The 23,066-nt window shown below is 41.5% G+C and overlaps 1 protein-coding gene across 6 annotated transcripts in view; it reads right to left on the bottom strand.

The window, feature by feature from the left end:
- IPO8 (importin 8) overlaps positions 1-23,066 on the bottom strand; it is a 441,493-nt gene that overhangs the window by 112,201 nt on the left and 306,226 nt on the right. For 5 of the 6 annotated variants that reach the window (XM_033950674.1, XM_033950671.1, XM_033950672.1 and 2 more), the window contains 2 exons: positions 20,446-20,571; positions 14,725-14,846 (listed from right to left, as the gene is read on the bottom strand). In XM_033950674.1, the coding sequence (XP_033806565.1) occupies positions 14,725-14,846; positions 20,446-20,571 (248 nt within the window). The remainder of the gene's footprint in view (positions 1-14,724; positions 14,847-20,445; positions 20,572-23,066) is intronic. The other variant, XM_033950670.1, reaches the window with a different exon arrangement.

The following is a 23,066-nucleotide window of genomic DNA, read 5'->3' as shown; positions in this document are numbered from 1 at the left end:
AAGCCATTATGCATATTAAAATAGCTACTGCAGATGCTCTGGAGGATACACTAAAGGCATCAATGGTTGCTCAAGCCATGTATTTCCTGGTTATTTATTTTGTTTTATAGCCCGTCCTCCTTAGGATTTCAGAACAGAACAGGTAACAGAAGCTTCTTGATAAGACACAGACAATGTTTCAGCTGACCTGAAAGGATGTGTTGCTCAAAATCTGGTAACTTCTTAAAGACTTTAAATAAATGGACATGTAAAAATTGTAGACAATGATTCTGTTAGTTAGCACAGATGCTTGGCCTCTGCCTGGTGCAGTGTTGGTATATGAGCAAGAGCTGTTGGCTTGCTGTAGACTCCACCACTAAGGACTGATGTTGCAGCTAAGGTCTATCAAATCTAGGGATAGTCTGCATTCTGTAGTGTCCAGTTTTGGGGGAGCCACTGGAATCATTAAAGATATCTCCCAGTTCTTAAAGAGACCATCTTTCATGACTGTGTATAGTGGAACTTTGATGCATTCATTAGGACATTCCTCATAATCCAGGAGTTCCATTAACTCTGCACAGTGCTCTTTCTCAGACTCCATCCTAATAGGGATAGCCTGACCCACTTTGCATATAAAACACATGAAAGAGTAACTCTCAGGTAGAGCTCTGTACCGTGGTAGTGAAGGATCAGATGGTATGCCATAAAATTAATCTGCAGAGAAATCAGGAAGGTCATCATTGGAGCTTGGTGAAAGATCCAAGTCAGAGATTCAATGAAGTATTCTCTTGTAGCAGAGCATGAAGAGAAGCGCAGAGAAGCAGAGCGCGAGGTAAATCATGCTCTCTGGGCGTCAATGCTCGACATCGAGGAGTTCTGGAGCATGCTCTGGAATGACATCTTGACACTTTCTCAGGCTAGGCTAAGGCTGGTGCAGAAACCACAGGAACCTGAGTAGGCTGTGACTGCAGAAGCCCTACAAATTCTTGTAGGAGTTAATGCTTGAAGTTGCTCCTGTATCGATAGTGCTGGTAAAAGTACATAAGGCCCTTGGGACACTGGGTGTTGAGGCATTTGTCTTCTCAGCTTTCTTATGTGGCTCTCCTGATGCAGGAAGAACTGCTGATAAAGATGTGGCATCTCTGCACTGCAACAATTCAGTATGATGCAATATTAATGCAGTTAGTGAAGGTATCTATATTAGTGTAGGTTGCGTGTTGGGTTCAGAATCTCCGGCCATGCTCAATGTCCCCGATGAGGTACCAAAGTACTTCTCAAATTGAAGTTTGTGGGCCATGAGTGACCTCTTCTATATAAGAGAGCAGAGGGCGCAAGAAATTTTCTGATACTCAGGACTAAGACACTGAACACATCAGCTATGCAGTTCAGTGCCTGAAATGGTCCTTTTGCTCCGAGTGAACCTCTTGAAGCCATTAGGTGCTTTGGACATCGAGGAGAAAACTGCCAACACGGTGCCAAAGGGCTCAATGGCCTGGGGAGCTCAAGTAAAATTCAACCTGAAAATAAGTCCTATGGGAGTACTGTATTTTCACCACTCTTCCAAAGGGACTTGTAGATCCAGAGGGCTTGCTAACTGTACAGTAAAATTAGAACTGATGTTTTATGGAAATATTTTCATCGAGGTGTTGCTAGGTACTGTGATGCAGAATCTCTCGCTGTTCATGTTGAATCTTGTGCACATCCTTAGATGTTTTGTATCTTAGAAGCAACTATAAGTAGCAATTACATTTATAGTCCGCCTATACAATAATCACAGAACATAAAATTAAAGAAATTTTCTTTTTTTTTTAAATCGTCCAAATGCCAAGTGCATAAGAACAGAAAGCTGATTTAAAACGTTTTAAATTGTCCAATTTCCTGATTCAAATTGGGGAAGGGATTAGGACTTGTATAACACCTTTTTGTAGTTTAATAACTACACTCAAAGCGGTTTATATACAGATACTTCAACAGCATAAGAACATAAGAACTGCCATCTCCGGATCAGACCCATGGTCCATTGAGTCCGGCGATCCGCACACGTGGAGGCCCAGTCAGGTATACACCTGATGTAGTTTTAGTCACCCATATCCCTCTATGCCTCTCGTAAGGAGATGTGCATCTAATTTGCCTTTGAATCCTAGCACAGTGGATTCCTTATTCATCTGTGGGCTCACAATCTATCTAATGTATCTGGGGGCAGTGGAGGATTAAGTGACTTGCCCGGGGTCAAAAGGAGCAGTATAGAGTACTGAGGCTATAGCTTTAACCACTACATCACACTGTCCATTAGGTTCATGTACTGATAAAACACAACCGTTAAATTTCTCTGGCCAGTCTTTTCATTTCACTAGACACTTTTTGTTCTAACTCCTTCCTTTTACTTCTAAAACTTTTTCAATTCAGTTTACTTTGTCCATATCAGGACTGATATAATAGTTCTTTGGGTTAAAAAAACCTTCCACAGCTTCCCCGTTGTAATCCTGTATATAAAAACAGGCTTAAGCCTCCTGTTTAATATGTGCACGTTTGTTTATACCTCTTTTGAAAGGCGCCTTTTGATTTAACAGTCTTAAGCGGTGGTCTTTTTCAGACTGCTTCATCATGTCCCTTTCTAGTTTTGCAATACCCCTATAGATTGTTTTCCAGATCTGCAGAATTTGACAAGCCTCTCCTGTATGGTTCTATGAAAACTCTGATTATAGTTGCAAAGCAAGGCCTGCAACATTCATACATCTACATAGCGAAAGGTATTGTGATATGTGAAGTACCACATTTTAAACTTTAGGGTGCAGTTTAACCTCTCTACCACTTTTACATTGTTGTTGGTCACAAAATGGAGAATTCCTTCTTGTTTTTTTCAGTAACATTTGCAGGGGTTTAAAAACTCTTTACCCTTGTAATTTTTTTAGGCGTGTGGACTGAACTAAATACTTTTTCAAAGGCTTCAGCCACTTCATGGCTGAATTTTGTTTTAATACTCATGGCCCAAGTGTATTTTGATAAGATATCAATAATCATCAGTATGTATTTATAGCTGTCATTAAAAGAACTGCGCTGACAGATCCATCGAGCCTGCTGTCATACCCTGGCATGTGGATGTGTGACATCTGAGCGAGTGTCGGTAATGGCATTTGTGTGTGATAAATGAAAATTTCAAACTGCACTTTAATTTGATTCCCTCCCTTTAATACAAGTTTTTAAACAGTTTCTGAAAATGCTAGAAAATATGTGGTCTTACTAGCTGTTGAGACTGAGGCAGAGTGTTTCAAATAAGCTGAACTAGCTTGGTGTAGCTGAGATGATACTGATGCCTGTCTAGTAGGGGAGAGAAATATCTCAAATATGTGCTTCTTAGCTCACTTATGAGGCACCCCCGAAGTCAGCAGCACCGAAGATGAAGATGTGGAATGAGTTGTCAATGGAACTAGTGCCAGTGTCGATGCTGGAGTTGAACAAGGTTGAGCGTCAGGGTCGTAGTCCCCAGCCATGCTTGATGTTCCTGATGTCCGAAAGTTTTTCAAACTGCAACTTTCTGGCTTTAAACAACCTCTTCTGCATATGAGAGCAGAGTATGTATAAAATATCTCCATGGTTAGGACACTGTACACACCAGCTATGCAGGTAAGTGCCTGAAATAGTCTCATTGTATCAAATGCACTAGATTACAGTAGTTTCAAAATACAGCTGCTAGATTAATCTTTTCAGTTAGAAAATTTTAAAGGGCTTCACCTCTTTTGTGCAAATTGCAGTGGCTTCCAATTAGATATAGGATTAAGTTTAAGGTATCATGTCTAGTACATAAGGCTTTATATGGTAATGCTACAAAACAATTAACATCTCTTATGTATTATAGCTAATTTTATTACTACACAGAGTAACTGTAGTTTTAAATTGGTTTTTAATTGTTTTTAGAGTAAGTAGGAAGAGTCAACTGGTACGGTCGTTTTCATATCAGGCAGTTCAGACTTGGAACAGTCTTCCTTTAGAAATAAGAAGCCTGAATTTGTGTATAGTATTATTTTTAGTAAAGTTTCAAAGACCTACTTTTTTGATAAATGTTATTCTTGATATTTTATCTCTTTGTGCAATAATTTTTAAGTATATGTGCTCCCTTTAATGTAGGGTGGTTCTTCTTGTAATCCACTCTGAATATGAATTGAAAAATAGTGGAATATAAGACTACTGATTAGATTAGTTACAAAAACCACCGAGTCAAAGGGCCCTTGGAGGATGAGTAGATACTAAGCTGAAAAAGGGTTAAAGCTCCCGGTGAGGGATTGGGCTTAAAAGTGACTGAAGGCCCAAAAGCTTGGAAAAATGAAATTTATTAACAAAAAAGTAAGAAATATTATGACAAAAACTGATGGGAAGGCACAAAAAAGGTAAAAGTTTGATGTGTTTCTCCTCTCCACAGAAAACTAAGAACTGCAGGTCTCGCAAGCTAACATGGGCGAGAAGGCACAGGCATGCACTTGGTATGGGCGGTCCTTAAAATGTAAAGTGACAGTACCCTTTTGACTGTCTATACCAGGTTCCATGGATGACATATCCTTGAGAAATTCCATTAAAATAGTTTAAATACACTAAGACTGAACCATTGTATTAACCATTTTTATTTTAAAAGAGGATGACAGTTCCAGACTAAGTTCAAGAAACTTAGCTTAACCATATTAGAAAGTAGGATTCCAAAGAAAACTGGGAAGTCATAAATTTGAAAATCTTTTACCCTCTCTAACATAGTAGATGACGGCAGATAAAGACCCGAATGGTCCATCCAGTCTGCCCAACCTGATTCAATTTAAATGTTTGTTTTTTTAAAATTTTTTTCTTCTTAGCTATTTCTGGGCAAGAATCCAAAGCTTGGGTTCCAATAGCCGAAATCTCTGTTAAGACTTACTCCAGCCCATCTACACCCTCCCAGCCATTGAAGCCCTCTCCTGCCCATCCTCCACCAAACGGCCATACACAGACACAGACCTGCAAGTCTGCCCAGTAACTGGCCTAGTTCAATATTTAATATTATCTTCCGATTCTAAATCTTCTGTGTTCATCCCACGCTTCTTTGAACTCAGTCACAGTTTTACTCTCCACCACCTCTCTCGGGAGCGCATTCCAGGCATCCACTACCCTCTCCGTAAAGTAGAATTTCCTAACATTGCCCCTGAATCTACCACCCCTCAACCTAAAATTATGTCCTCTGGTTTTACCATTTTCCTTTCTCTGGAAAAGATTTTGTTCTACGTTAATACCCTTTAAGTATTTGAACGTCTGAATCATATCTCCCCTGTCTCTCCTTTCCTCTAGGGTATACATATTCAGGGCTTCCAGTCTCTCCTCATACGTCTTCTAGCGCAAGCCTCCTATCATTTTCGTCGCCCTCCTCTGGACCGCCTCAAGTCTTCTTACGTCTTTCGCCAGATACGATCTCCAAAACTGAACACAATACTCCAAGTGGGGCCTCACCAATGACCTGTACAGGGGCATCAACACCTTCTTCCTTCTACTGACTACGCCTCTCTTTATACAGCCCAGCATCCTTCTGGCAGCAGCCACTGCCTTGTCACACTGTTTTTTCGCCTTTAGATCTTTGGACACTATAAACCCAAGGTCCCTCTCCCCGTCTGTGCATATCAGCTTCTTTCCTCTCAGCATATACGGTTCCTTCCTATTATTAATCCCCAAATGCATTACTCTGCATTTCTTTGCATTGAATTTTAGTTGCCAGGCATTAGACCATTCCTCTAACTTTTGCAGATCCTTTTTCATATTTTCCACTCCCTCTTCGGTGTCTACTCTGTTACAAATCTTGGTATCATCTGCAAAAAGGCACACTTTTCCTTCTAACCCTTCAGCAATGTCACTCACAAACATATTGAACAGGATTGGCCCCAGCACCGAACCCTGAGGGACTCCACTAGTCACCTTTCCTTCCTTCGAGCGACTTCCATTAACCACCACCCTCTGGCGTCTGTCCGACAGCCAGTTTCTGACCCAGTTCACCACTTTGGGTCCTAACTTCAGCCCTTCAAGTTTGTTCAACAGCCTCCTATGAGGAACTGTATTTACTTTGCTGAAATCCAAGTAAATTACATCTAGCATATGTCCTCGATCCAGCTCTCTGGTCACCCAATCAAAAAATTAAATCAGGTTCATTTGGCACGATTTACCTTTTGTAAAGCCATATTGCCTCGGATCCTGTAACCCATTAGATTCAAGGAAGTACACTATCCTTTCTTTCAGCAACACTTCCATTATTTTTCCAACAACTGAAGTGAGGCTCACCGGCCTGTAGTTTCCTGCTTCATCCCTGTGACCACTTTTATGAACAGGGACCACATCCGCTCTCCTCCAATCCCCAGGAATCACTCCCTTCTCCAGAGATTTGTTGAACAAGTCTTTAATAGGACTCGCCAGAACCTCTCTGAGCTCCCTTAGTATCCTGGGATGGATCCCGTCTGGTCCCATCGCTTTGTCCACCTTAAGTTTTTCAAGTTGTTCATAAACACCCTCCTCCGTGAACGGCGCAGAATCTACTCCATTTTCTCGTGTAACTTTGCCAGACAATCTTGGTCCTTCTCCAGGATTTTCTTCTGTGAACACAGAACAGAAGTATTTGTTTAACACATTTGCTTTCTCCTCATCACTCTCCACATATTGGTTCCCAGCATCTTTTAGCCTAGCAATTCCATTTTTTATCTTCCTCCTTTCACTAATATATCTGAAAAAAATTTTATCTCCCTTTTTTACATTTTTAGCCATTTGTTCTTCCGCCTGTGCCTTCGCCAATCGTATCTCTCTCTTGGTTTCTTTCAGTTTCACCATGTAGTCCTTTCTGCTCTCCTCTTCTTGGGTTTTTTTTATATTTCATGAACGCCAACTCTTTTGCCTTTATTTTCTCAGCCACTAGGTTGGAGAACCATATCGGCTTCCTTTTTCTCTTGTTTTTATTGATTTTCTTCACATAAAGGTCCGTAGCCATTTTTATCGCTCCTTTCAGCTTAGACCACTGTCTTTCCACTAAGAGTTTCCTCTAAGAGTTACATGCACCAATTTAGAAAGACAATATCCTACTTCCAACATAAGAGTCTGGTTCTTTAAACAGTAAGAGTTTAATGTTCTGAGAATTCAGGAACAAAATTATTATAAACCAACCAACCCACAGATACCATCCCCAAGTAATATTACATAAGCATAAATGCAAGCTTTCAACTAAATTTCTTTTTTTTTTTGCTTTCAACTGAATAACTTTTGCCTGTCCTTTCCTGCAAGAACTTCCCCCATTGGTTTCAGAGTAAGAATGGCTTTTCAAGCTGTCACTTAACTAGATATCTTATCCTATTGTTACATCCAGGACCACAGGCATAACAGTATTTCAGTGCTTACAGACTAATTTACAGTATTTATTGGACCACAAGATATACAATACAATCTTTATATATATACCGCTAGTACCTCAAAGAAGTTCATCATTATAGTATGGAGTTTCTTTGTTTTCAGACAGATTTCTTGGGTCACCAGGCCGCCCAGTGGTATAAATTATTAAATGGATTTACTAAGAAGAAATTAAAAACTGGTTTAAGAGATATTTGAAGCATTGAGATTAAGCATGAAATTACTGCATCTCAATGGCCACGAATTTGGTCTTGGAGGATGAAATGTACGGTGTCAGCATCTATGAGACAAACTTGTTTTTTTCTGTTGCATAGAGCGTTATGGACCTGTTAGGTTGCAAAAAATAGATAGTTCTTTGTCTAATAGATGCTGGCATTGTCATTTAGAAGCAGGAACTTTAGATCATTTATTGTTTCATTGCCCATATATTATGAATTTTTGGAAATCAATTTGGGACCAAATTAATAATTTATTAGAGAACCCAGTGGCATTATCCTATGATACTGTGATATTTGGTATGGATATGAGAGTAAAAAGTCAGATTTCTGCGAACAACAATAAATTGCTACTTATAATGCCATTCAACAAATCACATATAATTGGAAAGACTGGAGGAGATTAAATTATAACTTTTGGTGGAATTCTTTATGCCATATCTATAAAATGGAAAGATTTACTGCGTTACAAAAGGGATATTTTAAGAAATTTCAGGATGTATGGAAACCATTAACAAAATATTGTCAGGATTAAGTAAAATTATTTCCCTTATGTTTATTAGTTTATGAGATAGGGAGGGGGGTATATTATTATTACATATATCATACAATAATGGAGTATATGGTTGGGGGGGAGGGATAGGGATAAGAATATATGTAATATACCAATGATTGTTTATAAGTGATGTATTTATTGTTACTGTGAATGAAAATATTAACACTTAATGTAATTTGTGAAAATGAATAAAGAATTATAAAAAAAAAAAAGTTCACAGCGGTTTACATAAAATAAACCAGTTAATACAAAAATTGTGAATTAGTTATCCTACAATTATAACTTAAGTAAATTCCTCAAAAAGACAGTTAAAAAGATAGACTAATCTGAACAAACAGAGTTTTCTATAGTTTAGCTGCATGATAAGCCCAGGTTGAATTACAAATTCTGGTATATTTTTAATTTCAAGATAACGAAAAGGATAGTTTTGCCTTAAATTAAAAGCTGTCTCAGTGGAGAACCTAAAAAGTTGTGGTATATACCGTATTTTCGCGGATATAACGCGCACCGTTGTAAAACGCGCACAGGGGTATAGCGCGCATAAATCACGAAGATATGTAAAAAAACTTTTCTATACCGCGCTCAGGCATATAACGCGCATGCTGCCCGACTCTCCTTTCGCCCGCCCTGACTTTCCGTGCGCTGTCCCGACTCTCCGTTCACCCCCCCTGACTTCCGTGCACTGTCCTCCCTTGAAGTCCTGTCCCCCCTTGAAGGTCTGTCCCCATCCTGAAAGCCTGATGCCTCCCCCCGACGTCCGATACATCCCCCCCCCCCGGCAGGACCACTCGCACCCTCACCCCGAAGGACCGCCGACTCCCCAACAATATCGGGCCAGGAGGGAGCCCAAACCCTCCTGGCCACGGCGACCCCCTAACCCCACCCCGCACTACATTACGGGCAGGAGGGATCCCAGGCCCTCCTGCCCTCGACGCAAACCCCCCTCCCCCCCAGCCGACCCGCGACCCCCCTGGCCGACCCCCACGACCCCCCCACCCCCCTTCCCCGTACCTTTGGAAGTTGGCCGGACAGACGGGAGCCAAACCCGCCTGTCCGGCAGGCAGCCAACGAAGGAATGAGGCCGGATTGGCCCATCCGTCCTAAAGCTCCGCCTACTGGTGGGGCCTAAGGCGCGTGGGCCAATCAGAATAGGCCCTGGAGCCTTAGGTCCCACCTGGGGGCGCGGCCTGAGACACATGGTCGGGTTTGGCCCATGTGCCTCAGGCCGCGCCCCCAGGTGGGACCTAAGGCTCCAGGGCCTATTCTGATTGGCCCACGCGCCTTAGGCCCCACCAGTAGGCGGAGCTTTAGGACGGATGGGCCAATCCGGCCTCATTCCTTCGTTGGCTGCCTGCCGGACAGGCGGGTTTGGCTCCCGTCTGTCCGGCCAACTTCCAAAGGTACGGGGAAGGGGGGTGGGGGGGTCGTGGGGGTCGGCCAGGGGGGTCACGGGTCGGCTGGGGGGGAGGGGGGTTTGCGTCGAGGGCAGGAGGGCCTGGGATCCCTCCTGCCCGTAATGTAGTGCGGGGTGGGGTTAGGGGGTCGCCGTGGCCAGGAGGGTTTGGGCTCCCTCCTGGCCCGATATTGTTGGGGAGTCGGCGGTCCTTCGGGGTGAGGGTGCGAGTGGTCCTGCCGGGGGGGGGGATGTATCGGACGGCGGGGAGTCGGCCGGGCAAGAGGGCTTGGGCTCCCTCTTGCTCCGATCGTGGATGCGGGTGCGGGTGGGAGCGCGTGCGAGCGGTCGTTCGGGGTGGGGGTGCGAGCGGTCCTGCTGGGGGGGTGAATCGGGCGTCGGGCGGGGTGGGAACTATGTAAAAAAACTTTTCTATACCGCGCTCAGGCATATAACGCGCGAGGGGTATGCGCGGTACGTAAAATCACGTATAACGCGCGCGTTATATCCGCGAAAATACGGTAATCTGGAGTGTCTCATAGCGAGTTTTTAACAATATACAATAAAATTTATAATAGATCCTAGCTTCAACTGGTAATCAGTGAAGCGCCTGTAGATAAGGTGTAATCCTATCTTCTTCAGTCTGAAAATGAGTCTTATAGCTGTATTTTGCAGTTTGTAGTATTTTTTTATATTGTTCTGGGACAGTCTAAAAATGTAACACTGTAATAATCTAATAGAGACAGCAAATGGTATTGATGATGTTCAAAATATTTCCTTAATCTTCTTAGGGGTCCTTTTACTAAGGTGCATTAGCCGTTTTAGCACACGCTAAATATTAACGTGTTAAACACTAATGCGTCCATAGACTATAAGGGACACATTAGCATTTAGCTTGCGCTAATATTTAGCGCGTGCTAAAACAGCTAGAGCGCCTTAGTAAAAGGACCCCTTAGTTTCCAAAAAAACACCAAATGATTTTTTGATTAATATGTTGACTTGGGCAACAGAGAACAACTGTTATCAAAATGTACTTCTAGAATTCTGATTATTAACTTCACTCCCCATTTTGGGATGATTAACTAAATATAGATCTATTTTATTTTTATTGAATTTCAGTTGATAAACCAACATCCAGCTCTCTACCAGATTTATACAATGGTTTACTGTAGATTTGATATGTTCCAGAACAAGAAAATGGGTAAGTACAATAATGTCATCTGCACAGATAAAATAAATAAATTTAGCTTTTTCCAATGGATGAAGGGAAAAAATGAAAAGGGAGGGAGATAGTGGAGATCCTTGAGGGACTCCATAAGGGAGTTCCCATTCAGTGGATATCATGGAAGACATTTTTATTTTATAAGAGCTCTTAAAAAAAAAAAATTTAAACCAATATAATACGTATGTTCTCTGAGATACCGATGCCATCCAATATTCTTAATAATAGTATGTGATCTACTAAGGGCTCCTTTTATCAAGCCGCGCTAGCGGGGTTAACGCGCGTGACTTTTCATCAAGCGCTAACCCCTGCGCTGGTTAAAAACTACCGCCTGCTCAAGAGGAGGCGGTAGCGACTAGCGCGGTTGGCGGTTTAGCGCACGCTATTATGCGCATTAAACCGCTAGCACAGCTTGATAAAAGGAGCCCTAAGTCATAAGCACTGGATAGGTAAAATTGAAGTAACAATACTCTATAAACCTTAGAAATTATAGTTCTTAAAATGTTTAACATGGATCCTAGAATGGTTTCTGTGCTGTGACCCTTACGGAAACCAGATTATATGGAATGTAAAATATAAAATTTTTCTAAATAGGAATTTAATTGGATATTGACTAGGCCTTCTAATATTTTAGCTAGTAATGGTATCGACGCTACTGGTCTATAATTGGATACCTGGTCAATATGCCCCTTAGAGTCTTTTATTAAAGGTGTTAACATATGTTTTAAATAGTTTAGGAAAAAAACTTCTGTTTAGCATTTTGTCAAACCATTCAAAAATAATTATTTGAAATGAGAGAGGTGCCTTCTTTAAGATGTAAGATAAACCTTCCAAATAGCAAAAAGAATTACATATCTTTTATATATTTTAATCAATTCATCCCACGTAACTTTTTCTAAAGATGTCCAATAAAGGTTCTCCCTTATTATATTTGGGTCATTGCTAAAAATAAGGTGTGTAGACTCTGAAACAGGCGGGAATTGTGCTTTTATATCTTTTATATTTATAAAGTGACAAGCTAACCGTTGAACAGTTGGTGGCTTTTCAATAGGAATGTTAGTTAGACATCTTGTGTTACTTACACCCTCTTCTACAAAACCGCACTAACGGTTTTTAGCGTAGAGAGCTGCGCTGAATGGCCCACACTGCTCCCAGTGCTCATAGGAACTCAATGAGCGTCGGGAGCAGCGCGGGCCATTCAGCACGGCTCTCTGCGCAGTTTCATAGAAGAGGGGGGTTAATTCTTTTATTAATTTGAATATAATCTTTTAGTGTCACTAACATCTGTTCCTATAAGTTTAGAATAATAATCCTAATATCATAATAATACCATAAAAAGTAAAAAAAAAATAAAAAAAAAAATAGGCCAACATTTTATGAAGTGATGAAACATTGAGGGCCATATTTTGCAGAAGTCAGCCAGCCTATTTGTAACAAATACTGCCATTGCAAAGGTGTGTCTCCAGAGTCCTATGGGAGAGTTTTGTGATCCTCTGGTATCACATCTTCTTGATAAGAGATACTCTCCCATCACTGCCTGCCACCACCTCACACTTGCTGCTCCTATTTCTGCTCTGTTAGCTCTGCTCTATGGGGGAAATTTTCACAAATGCACATTATTGTAAAGTAAAAGGATGGACAGTTTCTCTGAAAATCTGCTAAAGAACTCTCCAGGGACTTGTAAGCAATATATAAACCAACTAGTCTTTAAGCCCGTTACATTAACGGGTGCTAGAATAGATGTGTCTGTCTGTCTATGTTTCTTTATCTCTCTCTCCTTGGCCGCTGTCTGTGTCCTTCTGTCTCCCCCCCGAGCAAAGCTGTGTGCCCCCAGCACACACCTCCCCCCAAAGCAGCCCCCTTTCCCTCTCCCTGTCTCTCCATGGCCCTCTTCTGTCTTCCCCACCAGAGCAAAGCTGTTTGCCCTAAGCACACCCCTCCCCCCAAAGCAGCCCCCTTTCCCTCTCCCTGTCTGTCCATGGCCCCTTCTGTCTTCCCCCCAGAGCAAAACTGTTTGTCCCCAACATACCTCCCACCCAAAGCAGCCCCCTTTCCCTCTCCCTGTCTCTCCATGGCCCCTTCTGTCTTCCCCCAGAGCAAAACTGTTTGTCCTCAGCACACCTCCCCCCCAAAGCAGCCCCCTTTCCCTCTCCCTATCTCTCCATGGCCCCTTCTGTCCCCCCCCAGCACACCCCTCCCCCAAAGCAGCCCCCTTTCCCTCTCCCTGTCTCTCCATGGCCCCTTGTTTTCCCCCAGAGCAAAACTGTCTGTCCCCAGCACACCTCCCCCCCAAAGCAGCCCCCTTTCCCTCTCCCTATCTCTCCATGGCCCCTTCTGTCTCCCCTCAGCACACCCCTCCCCCCAAAGCAGCCCCCTTTCCCTCTCCCTCTGGCCCCCTGAATTAATTCCCCTGCTTACCCTCCCTCCATCCCGGCGTCTTCTGGCCTGCTCCTCTTCAAAGCAGGCTGCGATCGTGATGGCCTGCCACAGCGAACTTCGCAGGCCGCTCCCCAACCCGGAAGCACGCTCCCCCCCGATGCGATTCCGTGCATCAGAGAGAACGTGCCACCGAGGCCGGAAAGTGGCCCGCAAGGCCCGCCAAAGCCGGCCACGATCGCAGGCTGCCCCGAAGAGGAGGACTAGCGGCATGTTCCAGCTTGCTTTGGGTTGGTGAGGTGAGGGCAGGAGGTGTGTTGAGCTTGCTTCGGGTTGGTGAGGGCGGGAGGAGGGGAGTGGCCAGAGTGATCCCTAGACGGGTTCTAAAATGGAACACGGCCACGGATCACATACCACAGCGGCAGTATTCAGATTTTTTTAAAAGCGCATGCGCCGCTAATATTTTATTATATAGGATTCGGTTGAACCACAGAAAGGTACCTTTGTACTTCTCTATACATTTTTCTGTACAGAGAGTTAAAAAGTACATTTATATTGGAATATTGAACATATTCAGTTTTCTCTTTCAATCAAACTAACCCAATGAATGCCTATATTTAGAATTATTTAGCTGCTCTGTACAATGTAGCCTTCAAACAAGAAATCTAGTTACCTAATTTCCTAGTCAGAAAGCATCTTATTTCTTATACCACTCGTAAATCTATTTTCTCAGTAACAGCTGTCACATTATGGAATGCCATGCCTTCCTATCTTCGTCAAGAATCTTTCTTAGATAGGTTTAAATCTAATCTTAAAACCTTTCTATTTAAAAATGTGTACAATATATGAGAATAAGTGGCTTTCTTTGCCATTCTATACTTTCTTTATACCAATTAAGAACAGGACTATTTCAACCCATACTTAGACAATGATTAGACAATTTAAAATTATACCCTTTACCCTTTTGTACTTTACCTCTGTATCCTTTACTTTTCTCTCCTCTACTTTTCTTATGTATCTTGTCGATTGTCTTTTTGGAATTCTCTGTACAGTGATACCTTGGAATTCGAACTTAATCTGTTCCAGAACCCCGTTCGAGTTCCAAAGCGTTCGAGTTCCAAGACAATTTTTCCCATTAAAAATAATAGAAACTGGATTAATCCGTTCCTGGATCCCATAAACTCAAATTTTAATAGGAAATAAACTGGATTTTAAGGTAAAAAAATATTAACAAATATTCCAAAGCAGCATTCAGATTCTGGGGCACAAACACACACATACAATGCGCAGGGTGTTCGGATTCCAAAGCAGAGTTCGGATTCTGGGACACAAACACACATATACAATCAACAGGTCGTTCGGATTCTGGGATGTTCGGATTCCGAGGTACCACTATATTTGAATTTTAAATTTTATCTACTTACTTTTAATGTAAACTGCTGAGACATTTGATGAGCGGTATATCAAATCTGAATAAACTTGAACTTTTGTGTGTTATTCAGTCTAATAAAAAATACAATACTTTAAATTTCCAGAAAAACAGATGTTTTACTATAGAAGACACTAAAAATGTAAATGCCATCCTTACCTTTTTACACATAGTGTAAATTATCTCTAAGTGTTTGGGATTAGACAATAAAATGTCAGTATCTACTGTGACATAATTGTGCAAAAGAGGCATCATATCTGAAAGAAAAATAAACAAATATGCTAAAGTTTACTTGTAGATGAAACAGGATGATCTTATAGAACTTGCCTATAATATTTTGTAGATAATAGGAGATTTTTCACAGAATTAGGGCACTTGCTTACACACTAGCTTTTTAGATTACAGAAACAGATGCAAGTAATTAAATATTTTCACAAAGACAAACTAATTAAAATAATTTTAAACCTTGTTTAAATTTTTAAATGATTTAAATAAAAAAATGTTAAAATATGAATTTTTTTGTGTTTACAGAGCATCAGTTTATTCCCATTGGAGTATAGAAATTACTTCACTAAAACTATCCTACAATAAGTGATTAAAAAGTATTCTCTGATTTCACTCCCCTTCACATTATTTTTCAAAATGTTTAATCAAGAATTAGATTATATTATCCCTAGTAAAGAGTGCATAGGAAAAGCATATAGCTACATAGCATTTTTTTTTTTTTAAATGCTAACTGTTGTCAGTTAATTTAGCACCCAGTATTCAATGCTAGATCATGTCTGGGCACCAGCACTGAATATTGGGTACTAATTTCAGGCAGGCTGTGTGCTAGATCTTATGCGGGACTGGCTCAATATTGGGCTGGGGCCCATATAAAAATAATTAACTAGAGAGCCCCCCCAAGCCCCTCCTGCCCCTTGACAATGCTTCTTTATCCTCCCCAACCATCTGGGTAAGTCCCCCAAGCCTACCTGTAACCCAGTGTCCCTACTGTATATCTAGTGCCCCCAATGACCCCGCTGGACCACTGAGGTTACAGGAAAGCCGAGGGGAGGGGTATTCTTGTAGGGACCTGGGAGGAGGAGGGAGAGGAAAAGGGGCATTGGGAGAGGTGGGGGATCTCTTGTAAAAATCTGGAGCATCAGAGGAAAGTACAGTCGGTGTCATGGGCTCAGACTAAACTGACACCGAGAGAGTCGGTGTCGACATAAGCATAAGTTGGGTTGGCACCAGCATCTGGAAATACTCACCCTGTTCCTCCCTAAGCAAGTTATCAATTTTCTGCTTAAGGGAGAGCACCGACACTGTTGGCGTTTTAGCCAGAACTTTTGGTGCGGCTCTACGCTCAAGCGATGAGGAAGCTGATGATGAGGCACTCACTGATATTGGAGCAGAGCGCTTTCTAGACTTTTTCGAGGTCGGCAGGACTTGGCTCACTGCTACTTTGACCTGAGGCCCAAATGGGGTAGGGGAAGGCTTCTTAGCCGGCTTACCCACAGAAGGTTGCGAAACCAGAGTTGTTTCTGCCAGTGTCGAATGTTGTGGTGTCACTTTGGACGACGCCAAAGTCGGTAGCAGGGTCGAGTCTTCTTCCACTGCAACACCGAAGAGAAGTGTTTGCTGGATCAAGCGGTTTTGCAATGTTCTTTTTTGCAGAGAAGTACAGCGGGAACAATTCTCTGGACGGTGCTCAGGCCCCAAGCACTGGAGACACCAGTTACTGAGAGGGGCTGAGCACAGCAACCGCACTTTTAAAAACCCATCTGCAGGTGGGACATCGATGGAAAAACGGCCCCAGCAAGATCAAAATTGGAGGCCAAGGTGGTTGAACAAGCCCTGCCAGGCTGAATCCGCGAGAGGGGAAAAAAAAATGAAAACTTTTATTTATTATCTTTTTTTAACAATTTAAGACAGGGGTGTCCAACCTGTGGCCCCGTGAAGTATTTTGTGTGGCCCCAGTCGAGGGAAATTCAGTGTTTTCCTCTGCTGCCCCTGGGTGTTTACCGTTTTGTTGGCTCCCTCCTCTTTCTTGCTGCAGCACTTACGCGGCCCCAGAAAAAAATTTTCGTCCAATGCGGCCCAGGGAAGCCAAAAGGTTGGACACCCCTGATCTAAGAGAAAATAAGAAAAAAAAATAAAGAAGTGACTGAAAGTCAAAAATCTGTGAGAGTGGGAAGGCAGCGAGAGAGAAAAATTTCAATGGCCATTGAAAATGCGTCTTCTTAGCTACGCGGAAACTAAGAAACTGAAGGGACCACGTGCCTACGTCAGGCGGGAAGGCACTCACATGCGTGGTGTGGGCTACTGCGAACTTTCTAAACACTTAAAGTGGCGATGCACTTTTGAAGTGGTCCGTACCGGGGCTCCGTCGGTGACGTCACCCATCAATGAGAATATGATGCCTGCTTGTCCTCGGATAAATGTTGGATATGGAAGTGGAAGGGAAGGTACAGAGATGGAAGATGGATGGTGAGCACAAAGAAAGAAGAAAACATCAAATGGGCAGGAGACCCTGGTGAGCGAGTTAACATAAGACAAACAGAAACCAGAGCCTGGGACCAACATGATTTGAATAATAAATGACCAGACAACAAAAGGTGAAAAAATAATTTTATTTTCTGTTTTTTTATTACAATGTGTCAGATTTGAAATGTGTATCCTGCCAGAGTTGGTGTTAATTCCCCATCCAATTTCTCATATTCAGCTAGTTTACTTGTGGTATTGGTGTTAGAGAGAGAGCATGAGCTAGGACCTAACAGAGAGAGGAAAAATCTTTTTTATTTTGTTTATACCACAGCGCCAGCATGGGATTGGAAAGGGCAAAGAGAGTTGGTGTGGGTGATGAGGCTACAAAATAAATCCAGCAGGACATTTGAAAAAAAATGCCCAATTGGGCAGGAAAAGCAAATCTAACCAAAACATCGATTCAAAAGGCCAAATCAAATCAAATTTATTTTTCTCCTCAATTGGGCAGCATAGGTATATTATGGGGAGTGGGAGTTAAAAGCAGCCTCAAAAAAGTGAGCTTTTAGCAAGGCCTCTTCTTCCCCATTGCTGGAAATCTTTGATGCCTCATGAAATATTTCATCAATGTATCTCTCATTCTCGCAGATGCTTGTCACCTCCTCTTTCAGTTCCTTCATAAAGGATTCAAGCTGGACAGCTTGCACATACGTAGAACCACTCCCTCTACTTGGGTAACATTTTGTGTCTGCACACAGAAAGAAGCTGTAACCTGGGCAACAGGTTTGGCAACATGATGTTTTCCAGTCATACTGTGGTTGCAGAAGTGCTCACACCTGATGAAGAAAAAAAGAAAGCGGAAAAAAAATCCTACTAAAGCAATGTCCTCTTCCTGATTAGCTGATGATCCTATAAATCAAAAGTTGGGTGGGTTGGGTGAGATCTGGGGTCAGTGAGAGAGAATTAAACACTAAACAGAGACTTTCCTCAACTGCAACCTAATATAATAACCTTGACTAAAACACTTTTTATATAAAACTCTAATAGAGGCTACTATTGTCTAAACTAACAGTGCTGAAAAGCAGAGTACTGAACTAAATAAAAGTTAAAAAGAAAGACAATTATATAACTTACTGAAACCCAAGTTTATCTTTTCCTAAGTCTAAATGCCAGCAGGTAGGATATTCCAATGGAGTTTTCTACCCCTTAGCAGATCTTAACTCAGCACCTCTTCAGGACAAGGAGCAGTTAAGTTCTGGATTTTCTTTTTATAGACGTGCCTCTAAACTGAAAGTGATGTCAGCAACACCTCCTGGATGAGTCACTATGTACTTTTAACTTTTCCCTTTAATCAGGCACTATTATTTAACTGAAAGGCATCTGAACAATAGAGCAGATTCTAACTTCCTAACTGAAAAACTTTTGCAAGACAAGAACATGGGCCTTCAGAATGGATTGAAACAGAACTGGGACCAACACTTTCAATGCCTTGACATTGTGTCAGTCAGAAAACACCTCAGTTCTTCCTGGAGCAGTGCTTGGATCCAATCCTTGAGGCTGAGCACTGGTAAAGGCTAGCCAAGTCTTCAGAAGGAATCAGGGTTGTTTTGGAGGACTGGGCCTGGCTTGATGGTGCCTAGCTTGATGTGCTGAATCTTTGGAGGGGGAAATCCCTTTTGATACTAAGATACTCAGGTATTACTGATATTGATATCCTGGTGCTCCTGGTATTGTTCTTTGATGGGGACCAATGCTGCTTCTTGGCTTCAGCCTGACATTGGTAACCCTTGGTGCCAACTTTGTTGAATCCTTACATTTCCTCAATGTGGGATGTGAATATGTTCAATCACAACTAGCTCAATGAGGAAGCTGAGGGAGATAATAATGCCAACACATCCCTAATGTCCACGGCAGTTTCTTGAGCCAATGCTGATGTGGATGTAGATAGATCAGACTACTGGGTGCCAAAAATATTTCTGCACTGCTCCTTCCGACTCTTTTTGATGTCTGCATACCAAATATCAATTATATGTATCAGAGACATGGTCTTGGCATATTGGGTACACTTTTTAAAACAACTGAGAGTTTTCAGGGAAATGTCATGGAATATATCCGAGGTGAAATCCAATGGTTCAATGATGAAAAATGCAAGAAAGAAAGTGAACTAACCTGACTGGACAGTTTAGGTCAAAGGAGGCCAATTGAGCCACAGAAATTTAAAGAAAACTTAAACATGCTGAAAAAGAACTAAGAAATGGGAGAACTGGTCCCACACAGCATTTACACAAAGTGAAACCCACAAAAAATGATAAAGAGGCTAGAAAGCCAAACAGACATGAGCTGAAGGGAGACAGACAAAAAAGCATCCTCTCTGCTCTGTGTAAGACAACAGACTGCCTGGTCCTGCATGATGACAGTGGCAATAAGTGTGCATATGTGGTGTAGTCTTCCAAAGGCTTCTGGAAAGTTTGCTGGGAAATGCTTCATGCTAGGCACTGCTGGATGATGTTACCATAAGCAAATATATGAAATTATTTATTATTGATAATATATGGCAGGAAAGTTACATGAGTATATTATGTCCTGCTTGCCATCAGAATAAATGCTTTTCAGTACAAAGTAAATCAGAGCTTCTCAAACAAAAAACTGGGTCAAGACAAAACCTAACTGAGTGCTCCACAAGACATCTTTGTCCTGAGCTACTTGGAAGTCCCATACATTTTGTGTAGCCACATGAATTAGGTTCACAGATGCTGAAAGACTGATGAGCACTGAAGTAGATATACTGCTGAAATATATACCACAGTGACAATAACATAAAGAGGACCAAATGACAAGCACGTTATATAAACCACAGACCCAGAGTGCAAATAAAAGTCAGAGACTGTCAGCATTTATTTATTTATGCTTCTGCTCATAAAATTTTAAACATTTTGTTTGCTGATTAGGAAAATTATACAATGAAGTAGCAGTACATGCTTCACTTAGGCCCCCTTTTATCAAGCTGCGGTACTGCAGTGAGGTAAATGCTCTGACGCTCATAGGAATTGAATGAGTGTCAGAGTATTTACCTTGCCAGCCCATGCAAAAACGCTCTACTGTGGCTTGTTATACTTTTCAATAACTAAAACCCTTTACAAATAATAATTCTTTATCCCCAAGTCTGGTTTATTTGTTCTCTCTTAAAACTCCAATTAAGATTAGAAAAATTATTATTAGAGTGACCTTCACTTCTGGGAAAAACAGCAGGACCTGCATAATTTTTCCCCAGATGCTAACAGAGCTATCCAATATTTATTTGACAGTACTGTATTACTTCATTAAATTTTAATTTCAAAGACAGTGTATTTGGATTTAGTTTCTTAAAAGGCTACAAGAACAAATGAAACTGCATAAAAAGAATGTCTCTCATACCTGTAAAGTACTCAAAACAATCTTGTTGAAAGACTTCAAATAAAATTCCTAAAAGCTGCCACATCTGTGGGGAAATCATCTGGCAGGTCAAGCTGTAGGCCAGAGAAAGGATCTCTTCATAAAACTCTAAGCAGGAAGGAAGAAGATAAAACCAAGATCAAAGGTCTATCAAAACTATGATGGGAATAAAACAGAACAGAGCATGAGGCAAAAAACATCAAAGTATGTTTGTACTCAAAGACTGGATAACTAGGTATAGGCTGAAAGCAATGGATCAGCATCTTCTTTCAGCCTATAAAATCAGTGCTTCTCAATCCAGTTCTCAGGACACACCCAGTCAGTCAAGTTTTCAGGATATTTACAACAAACATGAATGAGATAAATATCTTGAAAACCTGAATGGCTGGGTGTTCATCCTGACTAGGCTGAAAACCCCTGGACTATATTATGTTACCAATCAAAAATAAATACAGCCAGTCACTCATATGGGAAAACCCTTCAACATAAGGGGATCCTTCACTTCTAATGTAGTATATATCATTCAATGCAAAAAGTGCAAAGAAGGATGTTACATTGGTGAATCAAGCCAGATGATAAAGACTAGGATCAACTTATTAAAAATTGTAATACCAACCAGGATGTCACCTCTGTAGTACAAAAAATGAAAATATAATCAAATAGAATGCTCCTAAAATCTTCAACAATAGAGTGCATTCAAGGAAGACATAATGAGAAAGAATACCACAGATTTAGTTTAAAAAGTGAAGAAAAGACCTCAGTGTCACGTTGGATTTAGTAAAAACAACTTAATCCTCCAGACAAAACAACTTCAAAAAATATTTTGAAGATGCAGACACATCTTCGGTCTAGAAAAACTCTGTAGCACAACACTTTGGAAAAATTGTCCACTGCAGGAAATTTTAAGACATCTAAGAATGTAAGATCTTTGAAATTAAAATGATGAAATATTTTGACACCTATCAGATAGGACTTAAAGATTTGGGCTTTCTTTCATACTACAAAGAAATTTAAAACTGCTTTGTCACTTCTCTGTCTCCTACTTACCACCAGTCCATCCCTCTTCCTGTAAGACTATCACTGAAATGCTTTCATGTTTTCCTTATATATACACTAATATTTGTCAAAATTTAGCTATTTCTAATCTGAAGAAGGGTTACCTTCAAAAGCTCATCATAAAATGCATTTGAGTTAGTTCAATAAAAAAAGCTATTACCTTATTTCCATTGTTTTATTTCTGTATACTCCTGTTCTTAAACTTCTTTTTGCTCATTTAGCTTTTAACTTGGTTAGGAGAAGTATGTGCAGAAAGGGTGCAGCTGTGTTTTACCCTAAGACTAAGGCCCTCTTTTACTAAGGTGCGCTAACTGATTAACGAGCGCTAATCGATTTAGCGCACGCTAAACGCTAATGCGTGCATGTTAGTCTACGGACGTGTTAGCATTTAGCATGCGCTAATCGGTTCGCGCACCTTAGTAAAAGAGGAGGTAAGACTGAAAGACTCAAATCTGGGTCATCAGGACCTAGCTACCGGCATTTTGCTGTAGGTGATCATCATCTCTAAAATCTGAACAAACATAAGAATATAAGAATAGCCATACTGGGTCAGACCATGGTCAATCTAGCCCAGTATCCGATCCAAGTCACCCGGCAGAAACATTCTATGCTACTAATCCCAGGACAAGCAGTGGCTTCCCCATGTCTTTCTCAATAGAAGACTATAGACTTTTCCTCCAGGAACTTGCTCAAACCTTTTTTAAATCCAGCTACATTAACTGCTATTTATTCTTTGAGTGAAAAAAAATATTTACTTCTATTTGTTTTAAAGGTATTTCCGTGTAACATCATTGAGTGTCCCTCTAGTCTTTGTAATTTTTGAAACAGTAAAAAAAATCATATATTAACATAGGAAATCACAGCAAATAAAGACCTATGTGGTCCATCCAGTCTGCCCAACAGCCACATTCTTCTACAAGGCAATGTTGAGCCAGCAAACCAGTATATTATTACATTTTACTTGCTGAGTTCCACTATAAAATGTCTTCCCCTCCCTCCAAGATATACAAGACCTGTACTCAGATAATATACGTATGTTCCTGATCTATCCTTGCTATTTTCAGGTCTCTCTCCATAAAAGTCTGCCCTGTACTGGCTCCTCAGCTACCGAAGTGATGTTAAAACCTACTTCAGTTCCTCCTGATTTGTCTCCCCACATACAAAACACAGACCGTAGAAGTCCGTCTGGCATGGGTTACACTGCTCCACTGCTGGAGTTGCCGTCAAAGCCAACTCCAGCCCATCCTGATCTGTCTTGCCATATATGGAACACAGACTGTAGAAGTCCATCTAGCATCGGCTTTACTTCATCACTGCTGGAGCTGCCATTCAAGCTCCTGCACATCATTTTTCCTATCACCTTATCCCTCGGCGAGAGGGAGAATTAGAAGTCCTTGAGCATGCGCAGATGCATGCTCAAGGCAGGCAGGCAGAAGCCGGAAGATCTTCTAGGCACACGATCTGTGCCTGCGCTAGACGGGGGGAGGGGGGGAGGGAGGGGGGTAAGTTTAAGTTGTTCAGGCTGGGGGGCTGGTTTGCGTGGGGGG

Source organism: Geotrypetes seraphini, chromosome 7 (assembly GCF_902459505.1).
Source record: "Geotrypetes seraphini chromosome 7, aGeoSer1.1, whole genome shotgun sequence".
Taxonomy (NCBI): Eukaryota; Metazoa; Chordata; class Amphibia; order Gymnophiona; family Dermophiidae; genus Geotrypetes; species Geotrypetes seraphini.
This window is presented reverse-complemented; position numbering and strand designations above follow the sequence as displayed.